This window comes from Nomia melanderi, chromosome 14, assembly GCF_051020985.1.
Source record: "Nomia melanderi isolate GNS246 chromosome 14, iyNomMela1, whole genome shotgun sequence".
NCBI classification, from domain to species: Eukaryota; Metazoa; Arthropoda; class Insecta; order Hymenoptera; family Halictidae; genus Nomia; species Nomia melanderi.
Window position 1 is genome coordinate 12410391 of NC_135012.1, and position 26239 is coordinate 12436629.

Consider the following 26239-nt stretch of genomic DNA (forward strand, 5'->3'; position numbering starts at 1 on the left):
GGTATATTATACTCAGTTCCGCAGTCCATGACCCACATGTGGATCACACCAGATTCAGTTCTGTAATCTATGATCCACTGCGGATCATACTGTCCCTGGCTCCCGAGACCGTGACCTACATACGGGCCACAGCTGTGTTAATTCACTTTAGGCTGCGCTTCTCCGAGCAAGAGTGCCTCACGAAGGCAGTAAATGTGTGTTACGCAATCATTCGAACACCAAAATGTACATAAGATACCGATAAAATTATGGATACGTGTTTAATTTAATATAAGATTATAATAATAAAAAATTGATAATATACTAGCATGGAAATAACGATTCAAATCGGATTTACCATAAATTTGTCCATACTTTGGTTGAAAACTACTATTAGGTATACAAATAAGTAATCTAACGTTTAATTAATTTTAAATTCGAAATCTAACTATATTTAATTGACTGCGATATGATAATAAGAATCTTTTACAGTGTCTTTTTAATATTAAAAGCTATCCCGTATCACCGGTTATTATTCCGTAATTAAATACGAAAGTGAAACAATCTAAATAAACTTCGGTACACTTTATTACATAATCAGTTGAAATGAAACTTCAAACATACGTCTTGTGTAACTTTCAATATTTCGCTTTCACGATATTCTATATTGTCCTACGTTTCAAAAATTTAAACAGCTAATCCAAGCGCAAACACGAGTTAACTCGTGACCGGTCAACGTTTGAACATGAAACACAGTTAACTCGTGGTCGATCAACAATGCGTCACTATAGCGACTAAGGTCGCCGTATAGTCACTTTGATTTTTAGTAAATAATTCAAAGGAATTTACCAAATTCTCCAAGAACATAGTGTATCCCGGACGAGCTACTATTATTATAGATATTGAAAAGGTGGATCTTCGGTAAAAAGAGAATTAGGAAACAATATATGTATTTAATGGGATAAAGAAACAATACGGACAACGCGTAAAAATACAACTTAATACCACGAAGGACACACGACTCTCTATCACGCACAAAAATGTTCTCCGCTGTCTCTCACCAAAATGTCCTCACGCACGCATTCCCACTCGCTTTTAACACACACCCCCATTCGCTCTTTCTCACCCTTGCACCCTTCTCGCATCTTTCGTCCATAGTCAAAACTCACGCAGTCGCGTACACGCTTTTCTCACGGTCCAGTCGCTCGGTTCCAGACACTCTTCCTCGCATTCTTCCAGCCACTCGAGATTTTCTAAATTACTACTATCTACTATCTTTGCGCACGCACAACAAACCATTCATCCTATAATGCTTTAACCTACGCTAAATAATTCTGGATACTACAAGACTGTTCAATTTGTCTGCTCGATAGTGTCGGCGTCGAACGAGCTGCTACGGTAGCCATGAAACTGTCGCCGAATTCCTCGAGCAGTGCTCGGTGTCGCGATTCTTGTATATGACAAAGTTCACCGAGTCGGTCCCAGATGATTCCGCGCTCGCTCCGGTCGAGGCAGCTTTCGCTCACCGGCGACGGCAAGCAAATGACCTTTCGCAAGTGTTACGAGAACTTCGGGCCGCCTCTACGTCGCCATCAAACCTAATGGCTGCGTAAACTTCATTACGTAAAATTTGCCCGCCAAATGGAGCGTCGCAGGCCTCGCGTATCCGTGCACGGTAAATCCCCCGTTGGGCCGACTTTTGTGCGTCAAGATGTATTCGAGACGCAGCTGTGTTTGCCCAACCTCTTCGATCGTCATGAGGACGCGGCAGGTTAACAAGATGGCTGTAGTGTCGCTACGCCGCTGCGCGGTGTAGCCGGATCTTCAATTTATCAGGCTCGAGACAGCGTGGTCATTTCGCCTGTCAGATGCTGCGTACTAAGTACTAAGTGCATCTGATGGGATAATCTTTTTAGAAACGTATAATTGTAATGGAATTTTTATACGTGACGCAACGATGTATTCGATGGTGTATTTGGGAAAATTGTGTATTCGATAGACAGTTTTCATGGCTATTTATGTCGGTTTCAGCGTACTCGAATCTTTCCCGAGTTGGAGATGAGAAATATTTTCATCGGAAAGTGTTTTATTTCGAGATGTTATATAAAATAAGATATTAAATATAGAAACTGGATTTTATGTAAGGAGTAAGATGACGTACAGAGGATTTTGAAATATTCAAAGAAGTGTGTTCATGTTGATGGAGTGAATATACTCCCCTAAAGATAGAAATGATATTTTACGAAACATCTTAAAATTAGCAGATCTAAAAAACTTTCTCAGTGTTTAGATGGTTGTAATTACATGAATACTAAACCTCAATTACCGGATCATAATTCTCACAAACATTTGTGGTGCAAGTTACCCGTAAAAATTACGCTCGCACAGGAATAGAACAATGAAAAAATAATTATCATAGCACCAAAATCATTAACGAACCCAACTCAACGAACATCAAAAACAAATTAACCAACAATTCTTCGTCTCCGTATCATTCCACAATTCTCCAACAAAAGTGATTCGTTCTTCAAATAACAACCATCGAATATCTAAAACCGTTCCAAGTATAATCAGAAAATCTATTCCAAAACTTGCGCAGAACCCGAACGAACTAAGGTTAACCGAATTCTCCGTTTAAATCGTTAGCTGCGCCATTTAGTGCTGCTTCCGTAGATTCGAACGCCTATCTTGAGCACTAACAGCCATCTGCTATCTTATCGTCTCATCTTCGGTAACACGAAGGGAATTCTCGTAAACCGTGCACGTGGGACCGCGTAAGCTGCTGCACCGCCTCCCAAGGGCATAATTCCATATTCGAGGCGTGTTCCCTCGCGACGTTGGGTCTCACGAACCAACCACCGGGGGCAGCTGACCTTGTGCCGGCGCGAGGAAGGCTGGGATATGGCGGAACTGCTGGAACCACTTCAACCTGGAAGCCCGTTAAAGCTGATAGACGCATAAAGTTCGGGTTAACACGTTCGTTGCCGGTGCGGCTCCGATCAGAGTCGCTCGACTGTGTTTGACATACTTCTATGTATACACTCTTTTATCGCTTTCACATTTGTCCATTGAGCTATTATATCGTATGTCGAGGACAGTCTGACTATTAAGCGAGACGGGCCAATATTTGTTTCCCAAACATTTCGATCACACTTGTGTTTGGTACATAAAAGTGCCTGTCCATAAAAGTGCCTGTCCGTCGTCCAAAATATAATTTTACTATATTTCGATTCGATTTCTTGTGCCATTTCAGGAGAAAACATCAGGGAAACATGCATGTCTCAAAAAGTTACGCTGAAATAACTTGATTCCCCGTAATCACTAATAAACTTTAATTTTATTAGACAGCCGAGTGCAAAGGGTTAATATGCTTGAAACTTTATGAAAATCTGGTCGAACCGTTCCACGCTCACTCGAAATAGGAAATGCATCGGTCGGACTGTTACAAATAGAAGATTGTTTATTTTTCCAAATGTAGCGACTATATCAGAGTTTCGCTATGTATATTCTGTTCCACATTGGCAACGAACGTGTTAACGCGAGGCTTGTAATCTCGCGTGTCCCTCGCGCAAGGCGGATCCCTCCGCTCTATTGTCCGCGCGTAATGCGCCCGAGTACATTCCAAGTACGGGCATTTAAACCAGCGCGCGTCTTGTTTGCTTTGATTCCGAGGACATGCCGGGCCAGCCGATCCTCGGTTCGTTATCATCCCCGATAGCACAATATTGTGCCACTCCGTTATACCGTCGACGCGTTCGGAAATAATCGCCGATGATTGTCCGACCGTCAATTGCCGTCGGAGAGCGCTAACAGGCTGGTCGGGTGCTGCTTTCGGCACCCAATGGATTTCCATTAGCCGCACTTAACGTGTTGAGCGATGGAAATTAGGGTACTTTTAGGGTAGAGGAATTATCACGTTTCATTCGGTAAGATTTTGGTCGTTTCCCCGTTCTTCGGTGAGAGGCGCCGAAAATCGATTATTCTAAGATAATCTCGACATTTCTTGGACTAATTTCATTGAAACCTTGTAATAGCATGTTCTCGATAGTTTGAGTGTTCCACTTTCTTTGTAGCCTCGTTAAGGTTTAATAGAATTAAATCTTGGGAAATGAAACTTAGGGTAATTCAGTTATGCTAACAATTGTATGGGATATTTAACTTCCGAGTATTAGTATTATAGGTTTCAATGTTATTTATGGGAAGTATAAGAAAACTTATTTGACAAAAATTAATATACAAATAATTATTTTAAAAACGAAGATCAGACAATTCTGTACAGATGTAAACGCAAGCAATATCTCAGTAAACACCAGTCATTAACTTTAACATTATTACTAACCATAGTTTCCATAATAAATTCGACTGCAGACTAATATATGGTTCCTTAAATAAATATCTACAACATTAACCTCCATATTCTACCTACAAACTTCACACGATCGCCGAGAGATCTCACATATCTACACCGACACCGAAAAATTCACGCAGGTCTGGTTACTCAAACGATAATTCTCTAATTTCCCGCTGCCTCCTGTCCCAACGAACTCCGGATCAGGTCGCGCGACCCTTCACGAGTGGGCGCTGATCTTCTACGGCACGGCGACGCTGCCGGACCGCACGGAGTACGCGCTGTACAGCCCGGCCAGCATAAACATCCCCAGGAGGCCGTTCGTGAAGCCGCGCGAGACCGCGTTCTCCAAGTCGCAGAACTCGTTGACGGGCTCGAAGGGCAAGCAGGCTCAGCACAAGTCCGAGAAGTCCGGCAATCTGAGCCCGCCGTACGTGGTGAACGCGCAGACCCAGTCCCAGAGGAAGGGCAAGGCGCGGGGGCAGCACAAGAACGGCAAATCAGCGAACAAGCCGACCCCGAAGCCGACCGTTCAGACTCTGAGGGGATTGACAGCTGCCAAAGGGGCCAACGTCGCCGGGGAGGTCCGTTTGATCACGTCCAGGCCACGCGGAAGGAGCACCCCTAGCCCGATCACCACCACCGTCGCCCAGACCAGACCCACGGTGACTGTCCCTACCACCAGGATCACGAGCAGGCAGAGGATCGTCAATATCGTGACAGCGTCGTCTCTTCAAAGGGGCTTGATCCTCTTAGAGCCCCCGGCGAAACCTGTCATCGAGAACATGCCGGCCATCTTCCAGCAATATCCCAAGATCCAGGAACTGTATCCGCTTTACCCTATCTTCCCCGGTGTGCGCGGGACCGGACAACACGCGACCAGGGCGAAGGGCCTGGATCTACTGCAGGACGAACAGATATTCGACTCGAAGAATCCGGACAAGGGTACTCCATGCTTGATCACGATTGTAGCAGCGTGGTTGTAGAGTTGTGCGATGAGTATCGCGTGGGTGTTGCTTTGCAAGGATTGCTGATTGATTTGTGTGGGAATTATAGATAATGGAATAAGATTTCTTTCATTATTTTATTGTTTTATTATTATTTCACTGTTATTTCGTTACTGTTTCATTAGTATTTGGTTTTATTACTGGTTTTTATTTTTACCGTTGTTACTCTGTTTTTGTTAGTATTAGTATTGTATTTCATTATTTAATTAATAAGATTTATGATTCTCAGGGGTTTAGAAGATACGAAAATTGAGGAGTTTGTTAGGCATTTTTATTCGAGATTCGCCTGGTTTTTGGTAGCACAATTTACTCGCCGTTTCTCGACTCGCTTAAGATTTTGTTAAATCGCGGACACGTAATCTGCCTTGCAACATCGCAGGGATGTACGTTACACGCAATTTCTCGGTACGCTTCGCGACAGTAGGGAACTTTATACGATGGATGTGCACCCACGTGTAATGTCAGCAAATTAAGTGAACTTGGTAGAACTTAGTTTACCGTCTCTCCTTTTCCCCCGTTTGCTCCCAGTTGTTGCGAATGCACTTCGGCGTAATCAGTTTTCATTTTGTCAATATTAATTAACCGTGTTAGCTTCAGCTTTTGTGAATTTTCCTAGGCGACCTTTTATTTTTGCTAGACAACATTTTTATTTTTTCAGTGTGATATATATATATTGTTGTGTATGCTGTATTTCATTATTGTTACTCGTTTCCTTCACACCGGAAATATGGACTTCAGAAATTGGTATTTATAAGATACAATATATTTGCAATTATAATTATATATAATTATCACTGTTCTTTTTAAATTAATTCGTGTTAATACATTGAGGCAAACTTTCTTTTTTGTATACATTCATTATCTGCTATATATGATGCACAACATATTCTTCATTTAAATAGCTAACGCAATCTTGTCTCTCAATAGCCACGTTTCACACCGGAATTTTCATTTATAAAATACTCTGTTCTTATTGAATAATTGAAGTTTAAATATTTATTTTCGACTACAAAAAATTCTAGGATCCATATTGAAACAACGAGGCAAAAACTATTACTGAAATTACTATACAAACTTCGATACACGATGTACATTAATATATTTCAGTTGATATTCTTTATATTTATTTCCATTAATATATTAATACATTTAGAAACACTCGATGTCACGTCAAAAACAAAATGACAGCTCGAGTTATTATAACGAGAGTAAGATATAAATTTTATTTGGTCACGTGCGTTTAGTTCCGTTCATATTACACGAAACGATCGCACAATATTCCGAGTAGTTAATATTTTTCTTAGCGCCGCGCTAACAAAATGACGAGCCTTCATCTGCATGCCGGCTCGTACGCGAACTTAGTAATTGCGACGCAGCGAACTTCTCCCCTGTAATGATTAAAGCGTAGCTTCTTAAAAACTCCCGCGTCCATAATAAGAAAACTTGTTAAGGTAGGTGCACGCAGGGAGTGCCATTTAATCAAAACTTGGAATGACTTTGACGCAGGTAATGCTTGTCTTCCAAAATCGCTTGTATGCATGGGAATGTGTGTTCAGTAGAGATTCATCTTAAACACCGCTATCGTGGCTTGCAATCTGCTACGCGAATCATCGGCTTTCCGCGCTGCTTAAAATTACTCGAAGTCACTATTTTTCTGTGAAACTCGAATCCCTTTTATCGCCTTCCGGTTTAGTTGCATTCGATTATAGGGTCGCGTGACGTTGGACGACACGATCAAATTTTCAAGAAAAAAATGCCTAGGTCATCCTCATTCCTTTTTTAAGCAATGTCGTGAATTTTCACTGATATCATATAAAAAGAAGTAAAATTATAAATACGATCATAATTTAACATGAATTTCGAGGTGATTTTAAGGTCACGTCATAAATAAAATAAACTTAGTACATAGTGTCTTTATGATGATATTAACGATTTTCGTATAATCTTAAAAATAATTTAGTTCCAAATACTTTTGAGTATGTTTAATCCTAAGCAACGTATATTTTTGTTTCATAATATTGTCGAGAAACTATGTATTAATTGAGTAGCTTTTCTTTTTCGTTCTATTTTCGTGCGGATAAGCTTGACCAATTTATTATGTATTATTTAATTTTCGACGTGGAGGAAGGATCACACGAGTCGTCCATTAATGCAATTTACCGCAAGCTGTATTCCATGCCGCCACACGGAGTTTCGTTTTTCGCGTGGCGAAGCTGAAATAAACTAGTTTGTCCGCGGTTGCTCGGCCATGGAAATGAGGATAAAGCGTTTAATGTGATTTCCGGTCCTGGACCATAAACGAACTAGGAAGTCCACTTATTGTTAGTTAGGATCCGACGGTATCGAGATACACATCGGTGTGTAACATTACGTGGTTATCGACAATAGTTGCGCGGAAACGGCGCACCCTTAAACCGAACTGCGCTTGACACAGGAATAATTAGAAAAGTTACCCTGCAGACCTTTCATTCGCACGACATTATAACTATAATCAAAGTGTTTTTTTGTTCAAAGATAAAATCAAATAGTTTGCACCATACTTTGATATATTGGGATTAAGTGTTAGAGAAATTTCAGTTTCTTAGTATTAATTAAAAGATTCTACGTTTCACGTGTAGTCAATAGGTTTATAGCCTTTAATTCTTAGATAACTAACTTTTAAAATAGGAAATTTTAACGAAATTGTTTGTGTAGATATTTATCAACTTTCTTGATAATGTAATATTTTTATTAGTCCGATTGAACGTTTATCGATTAATATTAACGAGCTTAGTATAATTATTGCGAATAAATCCTACATCAAAATTAACCGTGCGACGAAGCGTCTAGTAATTTACCGAGAAAAATTAATTTTATATTAATTTCAACCTTCCACCTTAACCAAGAAGATGGTTACAGGGAAAATTTCCATCGCAAAGTTTCAAGAACCATTTTTAAGGTTTTACAGGCAGAATTTTCTAGAAATTCGTGCATCCAATTGCACGGAAAAGGCACGAAATCTGATAATCCGATTGTCGTCCCTAATTACATTCCTGGTCGAGGTGAAGGGCTGAAACTTGGCACAAAATATTTCTCCCTGGCAAACTACCGGATGTTCCATCGTGAATTGGATCAAGGTCATTTTATACACAACTTATTACTATTCATAATTCAGCTGAAAGTAAACTTTATTCGGTGAAATAGGATCCGTCCCAGATATTTCTATCAATGGGAGGCGAATTTATTCATTCTGTAGCCGTGACATCTTAGACTCTCGAAAGCGTAGAATCCTTGGAAAGCGGGGTAACAGCATCACCTGCTCGGTTCTTGAGGACTTCCTGTCGCAAAAAGTTATCAAGGTGCTCGCGAAAGTCGTAATCAGTTGATGAGAGGTTTATGAATAAGCAGGATGAAACAGACTTCCGTGGCTTCGTTTGCTCGGCATAGAAATACGATTTTCTTAAAAGTGTGATCGAGTTTTTCCATGGGAAAGGATGAAATCCTCACGTTTAACTAATGCTGGATATTCAACGAATTTTTTTCCAGTTTGCGTGAACACGTGTGTTTCGAAATGGAAAACGTTTAAAGTGGAAGCCTAAACGACGACAAATATTTTCGCAAGAATAGCAATTGTGGAAAATTAAGCAGTGTATAGATTGTCTAACTGTCACACATTTTAACAGACAATTAAAACGTCGGTGTAGAGTTCCGTTTCAACGTTTTAATCGAAACCGTTTGCCGGTATCAATAATTTTTATCTAAATTCAATCTCCCGGGAAACGAGTTTGATCCCACGTAACTCACCAACTTCTTCCCCGTTAATACCCTGTCACGTCTGGCGAAATTAAAGGAAAATTAGAATGCCACCTGTGAATTATTTCTGACAGCTTATCGAATTTACGATTGGCTTTCGCTGACGCTCCCGCGACATTTGTCGCGGAATTAATCTTCAGGCGAAGATAAACGATGCAGGAAAACTTCGGTATACACTTTGGCATTTATGATCCTTGTAAACGGTTTTCGATAAATTGTACTTTCAAAATGGTTTTTAATTTATTACTTATTCTTTCAAAGTAATATACAGTTATATAATAACTTTCAGTTAATCACATTTTCAAAGTAACTTTCATTTAACCGATTGCACTTTCGTGGTAATTTTCCATAAATCGATTTAACATTAGTTCGACTCTAATTTAAAATGTACTTATCATTGGAAATATTATAAAGAATAAAAACAAAATTAATTCCATCGTGATTTTTATCACGAATCGTGCTCGAATTTAATCGATCACGCGTGGAATTGATTATCGTCGACGAAACTGCCGTTTATCGTGAACCTCTCAGTTGTGAAAAAAACTGAATTTTGTTTTATCACGATCCTTCTCTCCTAGGAAAGAAGGGAAACATTCTGTCCTGGAATTGAATTTAGCATGATTTCGTGAACGGGATACAGGTCGCTGCAATTTCCCTGCCACAATCTATTCCGAAAGGAAACATTGGAAACAAGGCCCCTATCTCGTCGAAGATTAAATTTAATCGAAGTTTCTGCTGCAGACATTTTTATAGGAACAGCATCTACAGAATGCTGTATACAGAATTATTTAAGAATACGCGAAATAAAATTGCAAGGCAGTGCGTGATTTCTATATGATTTGAATTATTCGACTATCTTATTTATATTGCTAATCTATTTTATATATTTATATATTCTTCAATTATTTATATTCTCTATTATTGTAATAAAATATATTCGTATTTTATAGGACACCGATAAATGATTATAATAAGCTTTTTACTTTTGCGCCCTTATCTCAATTTCCTGAATGAAACCTCGTATGTATTTGATACATTTATAAATATTCGAATGTATTTTCTTTTTCCTTTATTATTAAGTTAGCATGTTGCATCTGAAATAATAATGTCTTGTATTGAATATTGAGTTAAAGCTCGAAACTTTCTGAAGATTGTAGGAATCATTGTAATATTATTTGTAGTTTGATGTGTACACAATTTTACGTTTGAGAATTATTCATGACTGTTTACTAGTGCACATTTTCTTGGTAATCATGAACATTCTTTTGTCACCAAGTTTCAGCATGGTCACGTATGTATTTTACATACTCTACCTTTACAGCTCTCCCCTTTTTAATTTAAGTACGAATATTTATATAATTTCACAAGGTATACATTTATTTTCTGATTTTGCGATACTATACGTTCCTTTAAACATTTTTAGTACACTAATATTATTATTTTGAATGTGGCATTGTTTTGTAGACAAATCAATCCCGAATAAGACGGAAATGAGAAAACTACTCTGATAGTATCACAATTATTATTTCAAATTTCAGTCATCCAACTCAACTAAAACGATAGTTGTACAGATAAATGATACCACAACTAAAATCTTGAACCAAAAAATCGAAGAATTCCCAAACTTTCTCGATAGTTACACCATATACTTTTCAAATTTTTCTAAGCAATCAAATCAGAATCGACACCCTAAAAATTGGCACTCCAAACCTTCTCTTCATCCACCTCTCACGTTTTCTATCAACAATCTAATTTCCATATTTAAATTTATATTCCACACTTCCGTGTCTTCGAATTTCAATTAAAATTCACAACAACATCCCTATGCAAAAATTAACGGAAAACTTCCAAATCATCGAACAACCATCTCCGTCTTATTCAATCCGCTAACCCAAAGCCAACCGTTAACGCCAGCCTCCGCTGTTCCAGACAACCTGGAGCAGTTCAAGCTAGTGTTCTACGGCACGGAGACGTCTCTGGAGCTGGACGACGACCTGGACAGGGACAAGCCGATGCCGCCCGTCCACCACCAGGAGCAAGTGCCGGACAATTCGGCGATCGGCACAAGGCACAACGCGGTGGACACGGAGGGCGACCCCTGGATGGACAGCCAGCAGGTGGAGCGCGTCTCGCATCAGGAGGTGCAGAGACCGACCACGGAGAACCAGAAGAGCGGTTGCAGTTCTGTGGACCCTGTAAATGGCAGGTGCCTAGGTGGGTGCCTCATTCTACTCCTTCTAGCCTACCTGGCCAGCTGGGGGAGCCTGCCGGCCAGCTGGCGGGAACCGGCGAACGTTAGAGTCGACGGGGGCCTGGAGGTGTCCTCCGACGCCTCGGGTCCAGCTTCGACGTCGTTTAGCGAAAGATTGCCGGCGTCGAACGCGAACCGGCCGACCGAGTGGTCGTCGGTTGGCGGCCGGTGCTCATGATGACATCCCAGGACGATAGGCACCTCGGCCCGCCGCGTCGCGGGTTAACCGGGTCGGGGCTGGAATCGGCCGGGTGTCGACGCGCCTCGTTCGAACAGTTGTGTTGTGATCGCCCGAGAAGCAAGAGAGGAGAGAAACCTTCTCCTCGGCGTGTCTCCTCGCCCGGAGAACGGACTTCGAGGATGTGCTGAACATCGAGCTTAAAAGTAAAAAAAAAAACGAAAAACAAAAGAAAAAGTAAAAGTCCTGCGGGCTTGTCCGACGGTGGAAGGAGTGAGAGACGGAGTAAGAGTGTGTGTATGAGAGGGAAGAGAGGGAGAGAGAGAGAGAGAGAGAGAGAGAGAAAAAGAGGGAGAGAGAGAGAGAGAGAGGAAGAGAGGGAGAGAGAATGAGAAAAAGAAACGGAGGGTGGGAGCGAGGGGCGGTAGCGCACGAGAGAGAGAGAGTGAGAGAGAGACAGAGAGAGTGAGAGAGAGAGACAATGGACGCCCAATCGCTCACCAAGGTGTGTGGTTTTAGGGTTAGAAGTTAGTTCAATTAAGTGTCATTCATGACGAGAGACCTCCCGGTGAGAGAGGTTGCTTACGTGTGTAGGAAAGAGTTGTTTGAACGAGTGTCCGAATGAATCGTTGAACGGTTACCTGGCTTCGACGAAGAAAGCAAGAGGATCGACGGTTCGAGGATCGAGCCCGGAGAGAGGATCGATTCCAACGGGCCGGTTTCCGATTGCGTTGTTTTTGAATATGCAACCCGTTCGTTCGCGATGAATTATTCAATACGGATATTCCCTGTGTGTCTTGGAAACAATATACTTCGGTCGGATCATTCCACCGGGAGAAGGAAAGGGGAAACCCGGCCGAACTGTCCTGGTACCCTCGGCAATTGCTCAATCCTGGTTGGTACTCGCGCCGAGGTCCGTGAAAGTATAAGTAAGGCGCGGGATCGACGATCCTCTCCGGGTCTCGCGTTCGACGGCGAACGTTGCGCTCGTCAAACTAAACGGCCAGCCGTGCTCGATACGATACGCCGTTCCGCGTCGTCCGGGAAACCTCCCGCGACACTTTTCTACGAGACACGCGACACAGCCAGCGAGAGGGATATTTACGCTCATCGGAGGCGCCGTGTCCGGGAACGTGATCCTCAGAATTGCCTCGCGTTACTTTAGTATTACTCGCCGCTACTCGTGAACCAATCGGGAACCGTTTCGAAGTCTCGCTACGGGAATTGTACCGCCGCTCGCTTGTCGAATATAGGTCGTCGTCGTCCGTTTGACAGCGTAACGTCTGTATCGGCCCATCGTTGATATCGTGTACAAGCGTTTCATTTGCACAAGCGATTCACTCTATGAAATAAGAAAGATTCGATGAAATGACGTACGCGAAGGAAATCGAGTGTTCCGAGGCTGGAAATCTGGCGACATTCGATCTGTAATTCGTATGAACCATTGAAAAAATAGGAAGCGATGATTCAACGCTAAAGTTTGCGTCGAATCGACAAAAAGTTATCTCGAGTGGATGTAAGTAACCTCATTTTTGGATGTTTTCAAGCGTTAACAGCAAAACACTTGATCGGTTCGTTGTGTACGCAGTTTCATCGAATCGCTCTACCGGTCATTTGATAGAGTTAATTAGCTCGATAAGCGAATGGCTCGTATACCGATGCTGGTCCGATGTCAGGCCGATGTTACGCTGTTAGATCGATTATCTTATCTTTCCCCTGAACGGCCGGAATCTCCGATCGCCGGAGATGCTACTTAACTGCCAATCTCGTGAATTATGACCGGGCTGCGGAGGTCTGTGCGGTTCGTAGAGTTTCCCGGCTCGACGAATCGGGTGGTTGTATCATCACGATTTTCGTCCTTACGAGTCGTCGACTCGGACTCGCGCGATTTGCATAAACACCCGCGGTCTAATTATGAGAAATCGATGAGATCGTTGCCGTACTCGACGCACGTTCAACGAACAGAGCGTTCCGTGATTATTTGACAAACATTGGGCCTGCTCCTCGCCGACCAATTCGGGAAAGTAGACGCGTTTTTGTTACGATCGATTGGTAATGAAATTGAACGTGAACGCTCGGAAGTGGATCGGTGGAAACGGCTGACGTCTGAAAATGACCGATGCGAGTCGCCGATAGAAATCTCGACTCGCAGTGTTCTTACGGTTTCCGCTGTGCTTTTTTCGGAAGAGTATTGCTAACGAATGATAAAAGTTTCTCGATGAAAACTGATAGGACAACGTTCTTACTGGAACTGCTTTCTCTTTTATTTAGCTACTACTGTAAATCATAGAAGATAACTTGAAAGAAGGAACTTGGATTCGTTAGTAATATCTTCGAGAAGATAAATCATGAAGTACAATACAATGAATTGGAACAAATTAAGCGAACGATGGAATATTTAATCAGTTACTGCGAAGAATTTTGTGCCAAGTTTTAATCTTATTTCGATCGATGGCGTTGAGAGAGTTATAGGCGGGATTTTGATTATTGAGTTTTGTGTATTTTCTTCGTTTAATCACGAAAATTTTCAACTCTTTTCATTGTCTACTTATAACACGACACTGCCCACAAGATCCGAAAAAATGTCAAGGCAATAATCACGACAATACATATAAAATTTGCAACCTAAAGTGTCATCGGCAATTTTCGAACTTCTATCTTTACACGATATCCCAGATGTTCTCAAAATCTTCTCATCAAACGTAATAATCCAACGAAACTCGATAATTCGAGTCTTCCCGATAACAACCCTCCCAATCAAGCTAGCAAGTTAAAACCGAACACAAAATATTTTCCCTCGGTAACTCGTCGAATCGTCCATCTATGGTCAACTATACTTCCCTGCAAAAAGTAACGAAACCTTTTAGTCGCGCAATCTCTGGCAAAAAAGGGGTTGTCGCTGAATCGCGGAGCACGGTTTATCCCACAGTCGCTTGCGCGCGAAACGCAGCCACAGTTCGCTGTTGCGTCGCGGAACAGGAGTTTCCCGGCGAGAGGGGAATAATATTTTAATACGTCACGTCCTGAAACAGAGAATTTATCCGCGTCCGAAGTTCGGTAGCTACTCGTGGCGTATTGATTGATGAAACGAGCCAGCGTATCCCGCTCGTCCGTCTCTTTCATCCCTTCGGTGCTCTCTGTGATCCCATCCCTCCCGCGGACTTTTCACTTTTATCCGGCCGGTTCTTCCTCCTTTATGCGCCCCGGCGTTCCCTCTGTGTCTCTTTGCTTCCGTGTTCTTTCTGCCGAACTTTCACCGGCAGCGGGCTTTCCCTCTGCAACTTTACTTTGCCCGGCGGGCAACGTCAGCCGGGCTATCAGCGCTGCCGATATAAAAAGGTAGCCCCGGCCGGCTGATGCAAACAGAACCGGGATGAAGATATACGCGCATCGGACCCCGATGCTTGTCGGGGGGCTTCAGAGGATGCATTTACGTAACGACCGTGTCTAATCTCGGCCGCTTCTCCTTTTGATTTCGACACTTTATCTGTCCGTTGTTCCGTCGCCTATCGAACCTGACAATTAACTGCTGGGAATCCTTCGATCGGTGCACTGATAATCGTTATAGTTTAACCCTTTTAGTGCCAGCGAAAAAGTTTTAGGGTTTGGAAAATGCTCGTGAAAACCAAACGAGAAACAATATTTACATGATTCAAAAAGCAGTGTATTAAGGACGAAATAGTGGCTATTCATTTGAATAAATGTATCACTGGGACGAGTGTAATTTTCAGTTCGAAAATTGACGCAACACAAATCAGCCGTGTATCTCGATCGAAACGAGACCGCGGTTTCAGTTTTCGAGTGAAACATTTGTTTTTTAATCGCTTGGAAAGCGGAAATTAATATCGAGCCGCCGAAATAGATGTGCATTACGAAGACAAGTGGGGTTCACTGGTCTGCGAAGAACGGCGCGATAACAGGGAAATTACGAATCGGAAAAATCGAATGAAACAAACGAGCAAAGTGTGTGCCGGCCCGCCTACTCGATGATAAATTATTCGACGATGGACGGGAATTTTGAAATTGAACTATCTTCGAATGGAAACTGCCACGTGAACGCGCAGGTACCATTAATTGGGAATAGGTGTCGTTTTTACATTTACAACGAGCATCGGAAATAAAAGAGTCATTCTTTCGCTCGATGGCATGGTATGACGAAAATAAAAATAGTCGAAATGGAAAACTGAATGGAAAATAATCGGAGATCATTGACAAGTGAAATAAAAATGTCTATAATATCGACGCGGGGCGATCGTAAAAATAACCCGTACTTTCTTTTTCACCGGCGTGTCGATATAAATAATTTCACGCGCGACGTATAAAATTTCTAGGCCGCATGATTTAGCGCTGCAAACAACGAAACTCGTAAATCTTCGATATTAGATCCTTGCCCGTAAAGTGTCACTTTTTTATGGTCAATCCTAAGACTTATTTTTATATACGCATTATGTCGATGGTTTTATGCAATTTTCGTCTTTATGATATTCTCTACATTATTTCTGTGTGAAGCACAAATGTTTTATGTGATCGGACGATATCCGTCGTCTAAAGTAAAATTAAAGTACTGTTTCGTTCGCCGACTAAACGGATTCTTCGTAAAGCTTTCAACGAAACTCGCATCGTACCTGAAAAGCATAGAATAAATTAAATTTTCCGACCGAACTAAATTAAAACACAGCTTAAATAAGTTAACCTCGAATCGCTTCCCAAGAAAATCTCAATGTAAAATTGAAATCGGTCACCTCCAAGAGAGATGTTTAACTTTACCTTTTAGACTACCAGCCGTATAATACGTCCCAGAGCGTCCCAAAGTACACAAACTGCTTGAATTGCACCGTTATCCATCGCGATGGTAGTTCGGAGTCTATCTTATGAAATAAATCAGCTATTTGATTTAGAGAGTGGGTATTATTCCATCGTGTCAGCATTTCGTTTCAATTTACGCCTAGTTATTCAACTTAATCTTCTCTCGAGGCAAGACAAAAAGACTTCGGTACCCTAAGAGTCAACCGTTAATTATTAAATTTAAAAAATCCTTTAACTTCCTTCTACAGAATTCATCGTGTATTCGCGAAAGTTTAACAAGACAGCTTCAAATCTCAGTTTTCCAACGCTTTCGAATTGATTTATATTTCGAAAATAAAACATTCAGGCAGAAATACTGCGACATCAGAGTTCGAACGAACACAAATTCGATCGCTAACCTAAGAGTTGCGTGTATACGATAGAAACTATCTACAACTACCCTGTTGCGATGCAAACGCAGCATAGTTTCGTCGCGTCTGGAGGAAAAATATAATAGACTCTGAATCGGAAGAAAAGCAGCGAACGCTGTGTATCGCATGGGACTGAAAGGGCTCTTGTAATATCAGGTGCGGAGCGTGCAACAAGATACGTATGAAAGGCATGAAATATTTAGTCACGCCGCTGCCAAAGGGGCCGAGTAACCCAATTCATTGACAAGCGGCATCATTTATGTTCGCCGAATCGACCGGGCATCCTCGACGTCCATAAAGGGCCGAGCCAACGGCAGAGCCGTGGTTTACTCGAAGTGGCCTCTGGACTCAAACCAATGATCAGAAGGAAAGCTCGTTCAACCGGCGAGCTTCTAAACGAAAACACGAGCCCCGAACGGGACATTCGCAAGCCCCGGCTATCTTCGAGCTCTGCCAATTTACCTGGGACCTCTGTCACTTCACGTGGACGCAAACAGGCGAGTTTAAGGGCGCGCGACCGTTTCGAGCCTTGCTCGACGAGCACACTTTTCGGATTCTTTCGCGGCCCAATGGTTTAATGAGCACTGGTTACGTTCACTTGATTTTATTTCTTGTTATATGAACTCCGCTGTCTCTGGAGAGCTTTTTTTCATTCACACCCATGTTTCTTTTAACATTTCAAATTAAAGACGTTACGTTTCGGAGCAACGATTTGAGATTTTTTATCTCGGTCGTTTCGTTACTACGATTAAATTGATAATTAGACTTTAATAGTTTCTTCGTGACATTGATTCACTGATGTTGAATTTTAACGTGTTTCTTTTAGAAACTTGTAAAAGTGTCCGCGAAGAAAGTTCGACAATTGTACCGTGTCTTTTTAAGGTCGGAAGTTGAAGATCACTTACGAGGAAAACGTCAGCTAGTAACTCGAATGTATAAAAACTTATACGAGGATGAAACTTGTTCGAACTAGTTAACAACGTTTTCTTCGTTGACGATTCTAATGTGTCACGAGGAAAGGAGGGAAATGTTGAATTGAAGAAGTTGAAGGTACGATAATCCGTTGATGCGAAATTATGAGTAAACTTTCCTGTGAACTAGAGTGAGATGATAGACAGAACACGAGAACTTAATCAGCTGATAGAATCACGATAATCGCTAGACCTAAAGAGGAGATAGTGAATGGTACATCGGAAAAATGTATTTTAATTTCATACAACAAAATACCAATTCCATAGAAAATGGAAAAGATATAATATCGAATCGTTCGATTGGATTGAATTATCACTGCGCGTTCATCCAGCTGAATGCCACCGTATCAGGTAGCATTATTTATAACATAGAAATGTTTCCAAATGATCATCGTTTTATCGAGGGAACTACAGTAATTCAATTTAGTTTCGACGTTAGCATTCAACGCGTCAAAATGCCCTCGGCAGAAAAAAAAAGACGCGTCGAGCGAATAGTTAGCGCGACAATTTTTAATGGCCGCGCGCGCGGCAGAAACAAAATGGAGAAGCGACCCGGCAAAGGCAGACAGACCCGGCCGTTCGTTAATTGATATCATCGGCGAGCTACCACAAAGACAAAGTCGAATGGAAAACACTAATGACTTCTGTCCTCGAAGGGGACCGAGCAGCGCGAAACTTTAATTGCTCTTTCTTTGATTGAGTTTCGAATCGCGCGCGAGTCGCCACGGGATTCGAAAAATTCATTTGCATTAATGCCCCGATTTTAATTGGAACTCCATCGAGCCGCCCGCTTCGTTTGCGTTCCACGGTGTACATCGATCGCGAGCGGAAGTTTCAATTTCAATCCCATAAATTTCCGCGAGGACGATGAAATTTCTATTAGGACGAGAAACTTTTGTGCTCGAACAATTGGCCAGTAAGTACTTAGGTTCAACCTCGGATTTGTCTGACGAATATTGGGTCGTGTGCATCGAAAGAAGTATTAGGATTTACTAGCGATCTTCTTAAGTGAACGTGCTCGGTTCCGTACGCGTGAAGAGTGAAGTATTCACTAGGGACAGTATCTATTTCTTGGTGAATACTTAAAATTCCTATAACGCTTGGTGTTCACCGAAAACGACGAATACTATCGTAATTTCAAGCGTGCCAGTTGGTTATCTTATTTTTCAGCGCTTACCGTTTAGTATTAGTAAATGTTTACGCATAAGAAACCTAGCATTTGATTTTACTACTATTTAATACTTAATAGCGTTTACTTTATTTTATGCATACGACCCATCGAATCGACATTTAAGCTGGGGACACACGAGCAAAATGACGGACGTTACGATGTACGTTGTAACGTGCGTGGTATTTTATATGTTCTATAGAAAATCGACCATACGAGCAACGTGAAATTTTACGTGCGGCGTGACGTTCGTGAACTCTTTGTACTCGAGGGACGAGTTTTAGTTGCCGTTTGATTTCATGCGAAAATTATGGAATTAGATATTTAATATTAAATTTCGTGCAATACATTGTAGTGTAAATATCTATTTGGATATCGAGAATAACGCATGAGGATATATAGAGGAACTAATAGATAACTATGTTTATTAAGTTTATTAAGTAATTACAACATACAAGTGTACAACTTACTCTGCACGGACTCTCCTTCGAACATTCGCATTCAAAAATCAACGAAGTCAACAAAGATCGTATCCAATTTCGTTTCCAATTGTGTCATAATTAAGATTACTCGATCAACGCAAATTAAATATCGATAGAAGCTACCTTTCTAGATTCAGACCCTAGATTCAGAGAAATTAAAAGTAATAATTGATTTAATTATTAAATTACTTACTAACGTTTACCCGTAATTACCAACTGAAGAGTTAGAAAACGTAACAAAAGAATGGACTACAACGTCGTTCTTGCAATCATTGATTTATTATCATAATCTATGATTAAACATATTACATGAAAATATGTTTCGCTGTGAATGTGTTGCTCGTGTGTCTCCAGCCTGAGAGAACGTAGCACGGAGTAAGGAGAGAAAGAGAGAGAGAGAAAGGATATTTTGTATTCTCGTTTTGAGGAAGATCGAAGAGAAAACGATGACGTAGCAAATTAGAAAATCAGAGGTCTTCCGTTCTGGCCACGGAAATCGAACGAACGAGTTTCCGTGGCTTTGGTTTTCGTTTGAACGCGCGGATCGCGTGACACCGAACCATACTTGTCATATTTTATCGTCGTCTGTGATCAACAAACACATCTTACGAGTCTCTGATTTCTTGCTTCCTGCTAAGCCACGCTTTACCTTCTCGCACCTGTTTCTACCTTATATTAATTCCTCTGTTATTTATATCTATTCGTTTTTTCCGCTAGGGAAAAATATCGTCGATTATATTATGTATTTCAGTGAAGTGTCACTGGTCTTTCATAACTCGCAACGATAAGCGAGGAAAGCAATAATGCCAGTGCAATAGTACGCTAATTTTATAGTTCGATAGAACGATATTGTTCCAAACGCAATGGCTCACGGATTTGTTCATTCGAAGCATCAATTATAAAAGTCACGTCTACTTATACTCTTTTCTCTTGCTTCTTTCGCAATATTCCTTTAGTGTGCTTAAGGTGTCAACAAAGATCGTATCCAATTTCGTTTCCGATTACGTCATAATTAAGATCACTCGATCAACGCGAATTAAATATCGATAGAAGCTACCGCAATTTTTCTTTCGCTCTATTGTCTTATTCTATTATACACATAATATTTGGAAACGAGAGATTCTCTAGAACAATATAAAACAAAAACTCAGGAATACATTACAATTTCAACTTCGTTTCCGAGTTATCGACAAAACTTACGCAATACTTATAACGCGTTAACCATTTACCTGGCACAGAAAAAACAGACTTAAAAACTCCATTGATCAGTTGATAATTCCCAGTAACTCTAAAACGAAATCTGAATTTTCTTCCACTGTTAAAATCTCCCTTTAAATTCTCTTATTCTATTCAAGCATTACGTTTTCCATAGAAAATAATGAACAAACCAGTGAGTCATCATATCTACTATTAGCCCACTATTCTTTTTACATAAACAAATGCTTCCCACTCGCCTAACACTTTTACATCGAGAATGGTTCCTCCGTTCTTTCACCCCCCGAATTCGGGTCACGCCGAATTAACCAATGTGATTCTGTCTGTATCTAATAGACACACCCTCCTCCCCCCGCCCCCGCCCCTGCCCCCGGAAGACGAGCCGCGGTTGTTATCGTTCGTTTATCGTCTATTTGTTGCCCGTTGTTATTCTATCGCAAAATATCATATCAGTATAACCGGAGGCTGCGCAATAAGATCGCCGGATGGGACGACGAGACGCCCGGGAACAACGCGTTTATCGTCGTTCCCGCGTAAACGCGGGCCCATTCATCGCGACCCGATCGGCTATGTTATCAAGCACATATCATTTTCAACGTGTCGATGCTTCTACATTAAATTCAAGCGTTGCTTTTCATCCATTCGACTGCCGCCAGCGCGACCGGCTAACGAGCCAGCCGTGAACGTTCGTTCGAACGCCCCTGGTTCACGGTGCCGCGTGAATTTTAACCCTCGTGCACCGTTCGGGTCGATTCGACGCGAAAACCGACCATTGTCTATGCGATCGCGTATCTTGTTATGGAATTATTGACGTTCATTCGACAGCTTTTACATGATAATGGCAGTTATCGCATCAGTTGGATATCGTTGTTCGCTGTTGGTTTCTTTTCTGTGGAATTATGATAGTTTTATTTTATGGGAATCGTATCGATCGTACGGGAGAAACGGAAATCTTTAGAAGTGTAGATTTGTTCATTTTTCATTTTGGCTCTGAATAATGTAATTATGAATAATTCGATTACAAATTTAGTTGTAGTTCGTACTGGGATGTTGAAAGAATAATTGTACCGGTGATTTTCTGCGATTGCAATTTTAGTCTTTTAAAACTCGATATAATAGAAACATCCGAATCCTTCTAATGAGATTTTTATCTTGTTTCAAGTGTGACAACTGTATACATTTCGCTTTTAAAGATTTCATTCCCCTGAGAATAAAATTATTTCTACTCGTTCAGAAAATACGCAACAACCCGAACTGTGCACAGGGATAAAAGGGAAACCGCTTAGCTGTATCCTCGTAAAATTACGTCTTTATTTTCTCTGGACCGGGGAACATTCAAACTCGCAACGGCATAATGTTGAATGAAGTGTAGAGATCAGCACGGTAATCTTTTAAGTGATACGCAGACTACCGATTTTGTGCATGTATAGGAAATCCTTTTTCCTTTCGTTAAACGTCAACTTAACACACGAATCAAATATTTATTCGATCTTAAAGTCTATATATATATGCACAAACATCAACAGTCCAGTGATATGTTACAGTTTGAAACGTGACAGCGTCGTCGACGCCATCGTTCGCGCCAGTTTATCGATACTGACGCGAATCGATGGTGCCGACGATACCGCTGCAGCATAATTGAATAGCTCTCTAGAAGATGGGTCTATCGTTAGTTTTCATGTTGCTATATGTTCGTAGTTAGACAATTTTTTAGCGAATCAGTTGACCGCACGGAAGCGAACGGACCCTCGCGAATGCTCCGGTGCGCGACGTGAACCGTGGAGAACGTACTTACGAGAAATTGATTACTCTTACCTGATTACCATACGCACAAACAGTTCCTTGGGATTCAACCTGTGCCCTGAATTCCGTTCGGTCGTTCGCGATACTCGCGCAGCATTCGTTTCCGAAGAGGTTCGCGTACATTAAGTTAACCGAGAAGCAATAGAATACACATTTCCATGTATCGGACGTCTTCGAGTACGTGGCGCGGTTGTCGAGGTGATTCTACTCTGAAATATAGAATAGAGATCTTAGAAAACCGAAATTCAAGATCAGAAATCAAGTTTTATTCGAATAGTTACTGAAAATCTGTCGAATTTCTCCATTTAATTGGCTAAAATAAAGAAGCAGAGAGTTAAATATTCAATTCTGTATAAAATATCAATATCGAGCTAACAATAAAAAAATAAAATGTGCGAGTTCGTCACATTTTCAGTACATTTTATACGGTGAAGCAAAAAATATTTAGTTCGCTGAGATTTGATTTCACTCTTAAGGGATAAACGTTATTCTATACTTTTCATGGAATTTTTCGAAAAGGATCACCACTCCACCGAGTTGAACCACGCGAGACCGTCTACGATTAATAATTGAAGCTTCGCCAGCAATCGTTACGTTAAATACTATCGTTTACCTACGCGTTGATTTCGGTTACTAGAATACAGATCCGCTTATTGTATATTTAGCTTTTAATTTATCAGTTACGTAGGTATTGCCGATCAGCGTATCGCAGCGATCCAGATTTCGAACGAAGAGAGCCATACGTAACGCGCATAAAAGCGTGGAATCCGGTATTAACGTGTTCACTGTGATAAATGCCGAACAGACGATTTCACTTCGACAATTGAAGAGTTCTTGTAAAAAAACCGAGAAATTTCCTTTTTCTATTTTTATCCTGTAGTGGCGCGATTCAAGTGCAATTTTCCTTTAGCGAATAGTCATCGGTAATAGCAGTCATCCGCGATATTGATGACGTTGAAAAACATCATTGCGAGATAACATTCAACGTAACGTTAAATAACATTTCTTGTCTTGAAAAATTTGCCGTTGACACGTACAACGCTTTTCACGAATGCTCTTCGATTATTCGATACCTCGCGAAATAATTATAAATATTTAGCTACGATAGGTGCTTCTTGATCGTCGATGATTGACACGACAGCAGCGTTTCTTGAACATTTAAGGATAGACGAGATTCGAAATCGTTTGGACAATATTAGAATCCGAAAATCTTTTATTTTTGAGAACTTTGAAATTTTCGTGAATAGAAAAACGATAAGCAGGGTGTTTGTGTCACCTCGTCGGTGAACAATACGATCACGGGATTATTGGAGTTCGAATTCCTGAATAATAGTTATTTTCTAATTAGCGTGTAGCTTTCAAGAATGCTAATTCGAGAGCGAACAGTCGGCTAGAGGATTTGTATACGAATTTTTATGCAGAAAATATTTTTACAGTAATCGAATATTAGGCCTCCGGTTCGAAACAAGAAATTGTTACAGTCTAATACGCTATAGAGACATTATTATTATTAACATTATTATTACATTCGAAACTTCGTCATCGAATGTTCGTAATCGTTGTAGCATCGAACGATTAATAGAACAGTTCGATCGATTCAAATCTGTTAGAAAATGAAACTTATTACTTAATTTAAACTTAAACTTAATTTCGTTGAAAGTCGATTTCATTTTCAAGTAAATCTTCTATATTTCTATGTTTCTCTGAGAAGTTTGCGTACAGTGTCGATGATCATTAGAAATCATCAAGCAGCTATATTAATTCTATCTTTCCTATTTAAGTAGAAAATTAAATGAATCAAATAAATTTCCATTTTGTTTCACGTGTATACGCAAGATTTGCTTTTTCCAAGTGAAAGTCCGATCTTTTTCTACTTTTAAATAAGCAGTAAAAATCACTGTATTCTCATACAGATAGCATATACGTACAACCATGTTACAAGTCTGTGCGTTTAAACCGATGCTTTTAATTTAAAGATGAACAACGTTCGATTTATGGCTTCCAGTGGCACTCTTCTATGCACCTACGTATGTGTTCACACCTAACCCTCTATAATCCCTTAGAAACTGAAACGTTCATTTCCTTCTGTAACGTCGCCGCGTCTTGCTTTAGCCGAGAAAAATGTTTCATCAGCAGATTAACCCTCGCCGACTGATACGTGGCGGAAAACAAGTGAACAAACACCAGGACACTTTCAATTCATACGAAAATCATTAAACACGCTTCCAACCTGCTTTTCGATATAAAATATTCTGTAATAATACCGATAATACTGTTTCGATACATTCGCACAAACGTCTTAATTATTTTGCACAAGTACTTATACGGTACTTAAGTAGATAGTAATCTAGAATATTATCTATCCCTCTTTTTATTTAATGCACGGTGAGTTGCGAAAATTAATTAAGGAAATATTTATATTTTAGTGGTGTCTATAAAATCGAGTACCTGTTGCACATTTCGTGTTACATTCTTATCATTTCCTTGTAATATTATTACGATTTTCTTTACATCGTGATGAATCTGTTAAATGCATGAAACAGATAGATGCGCACGCAAGCTTTCAGCTGCATAGACAATGTAAAAAAGTGGCTCGATGTCGGCTGGTCGAGGGTTAAATCTTCTATTGAAAAAAAGAATTGGCTTATAGGGGGTTAAATGTAGCTTCGCAAATGAATGTATAATATGTGTATATATCCATGGAGTGTACGAGAAACAAATGTGAACGAAGCACACGTGAATCGATCGATAACCGAGGATTGTCGTTTATTGTTCAATTTCCTGAAGGTGCAAGAAACATTAACACGTTCGCTACCACCGCTTTCTTCGGTCCTCGCACTGACGATACTTTATTAAACGCACCGTTTCTCCACGAAACGCTTGAAACACGTAGCGAAGAAAGGTTCCCTCGTTTGCTACTTCCGAAAGAAATCGATTTCATTTTTCTTACGGGAAACACAAGATCACGGTCGCCGCAAATACGCGGCGCGCTGGTAGCGAACATTTGAAGAGACCGGCGAATTTCGGAAAATACGCGAATTAGCGCGTTAGAAATGATAATTGAGCGTCGCGTCGGTTCGATAATTCGTTCAGCTGTCGGGGATTCCCAGAATCTCGGTAGCCAATCGTACCGTGCGTTGCAGTAATATAAAATGTCGGATTATTCGAAGAGAAAGGAAAATTTGTTTTTTAGTTCGAATAAACGTCCCGTTAACCGAAATGCACTTGCTTGTACGCGTTTTCGGTAACTCGTACATGGAAAAAACATATTTACGTATATAACGAATCACTCGAATAATCGGTTTGCAACTGATAAATCCGATATTTCGCATTACACGACTTAATCGTAATTGGTCAAAATGGAAGGAGCCACGCTGATTTTCACACGTATTCCTGACTTTGGCGAAGTATCTAAACTCTATCGAATATACTTGTAACAAGAATGGACATCTTAGATGCGAGTTATTCGATTTCAATCGCACGTCACGAAATTTCCATTGCAAATATATCGATTCCAAATAGTTTCGTGAACCACCGTAACGATCGTGTGACGGTGAAAACGAGGAGAACTTCTTTCAAGCAACGCACAGTATAATCCCCGCGGAAAACAGTGTCCTACGAAAATCTGTCGAGGGGCCGATTCAACTTCTAATTTCAAGAGGCGGCGCCGTTAGGAGACGTGCTCGGAATCGACCGACACCGGGTCGCGAACAACCTCGAAACATTTTTCACGCGTGAAAGGGAAGCTCTAGGACGAGGAGAAGTCGAATCTCCGATATTTTTCGAATAACCGATCGAAGGAAGTCCTCCCGCCGACAAAGCCGGGGCC

At 40.9% G+C, this 26239-nt stretch overlaps 1 protein-coding gene across 2 annotated transcripts in view; it reads left to right on the top strand.

Annotated features, from left to right (window-relative positions):
* LOC116429047 (furin-like protease 1) overlaps window positions 1-26239 on the top strand; it is a 312518-nt gene that overhangs the window by 275366 nt on the left and 10913 nt on the right. Inside the window, exons 11-12 of one of the 2 annotated variants that reach the window (XM_031981433.2) lie at window positions 4535-5272; window positions 11056-11340. In XM_031981433.2, the coding sequence (XP_031837293.1) occupies window positions 4535-5272; window positions 11056-11340 (1023 nt within the window). The remainder of the gene's footprint in view (window positions 1-4534; window positions 5273-11055; window positions 11341-26239) is intronic. The other variant, XM_031981432.2, reaches the window with a different exon arrangement.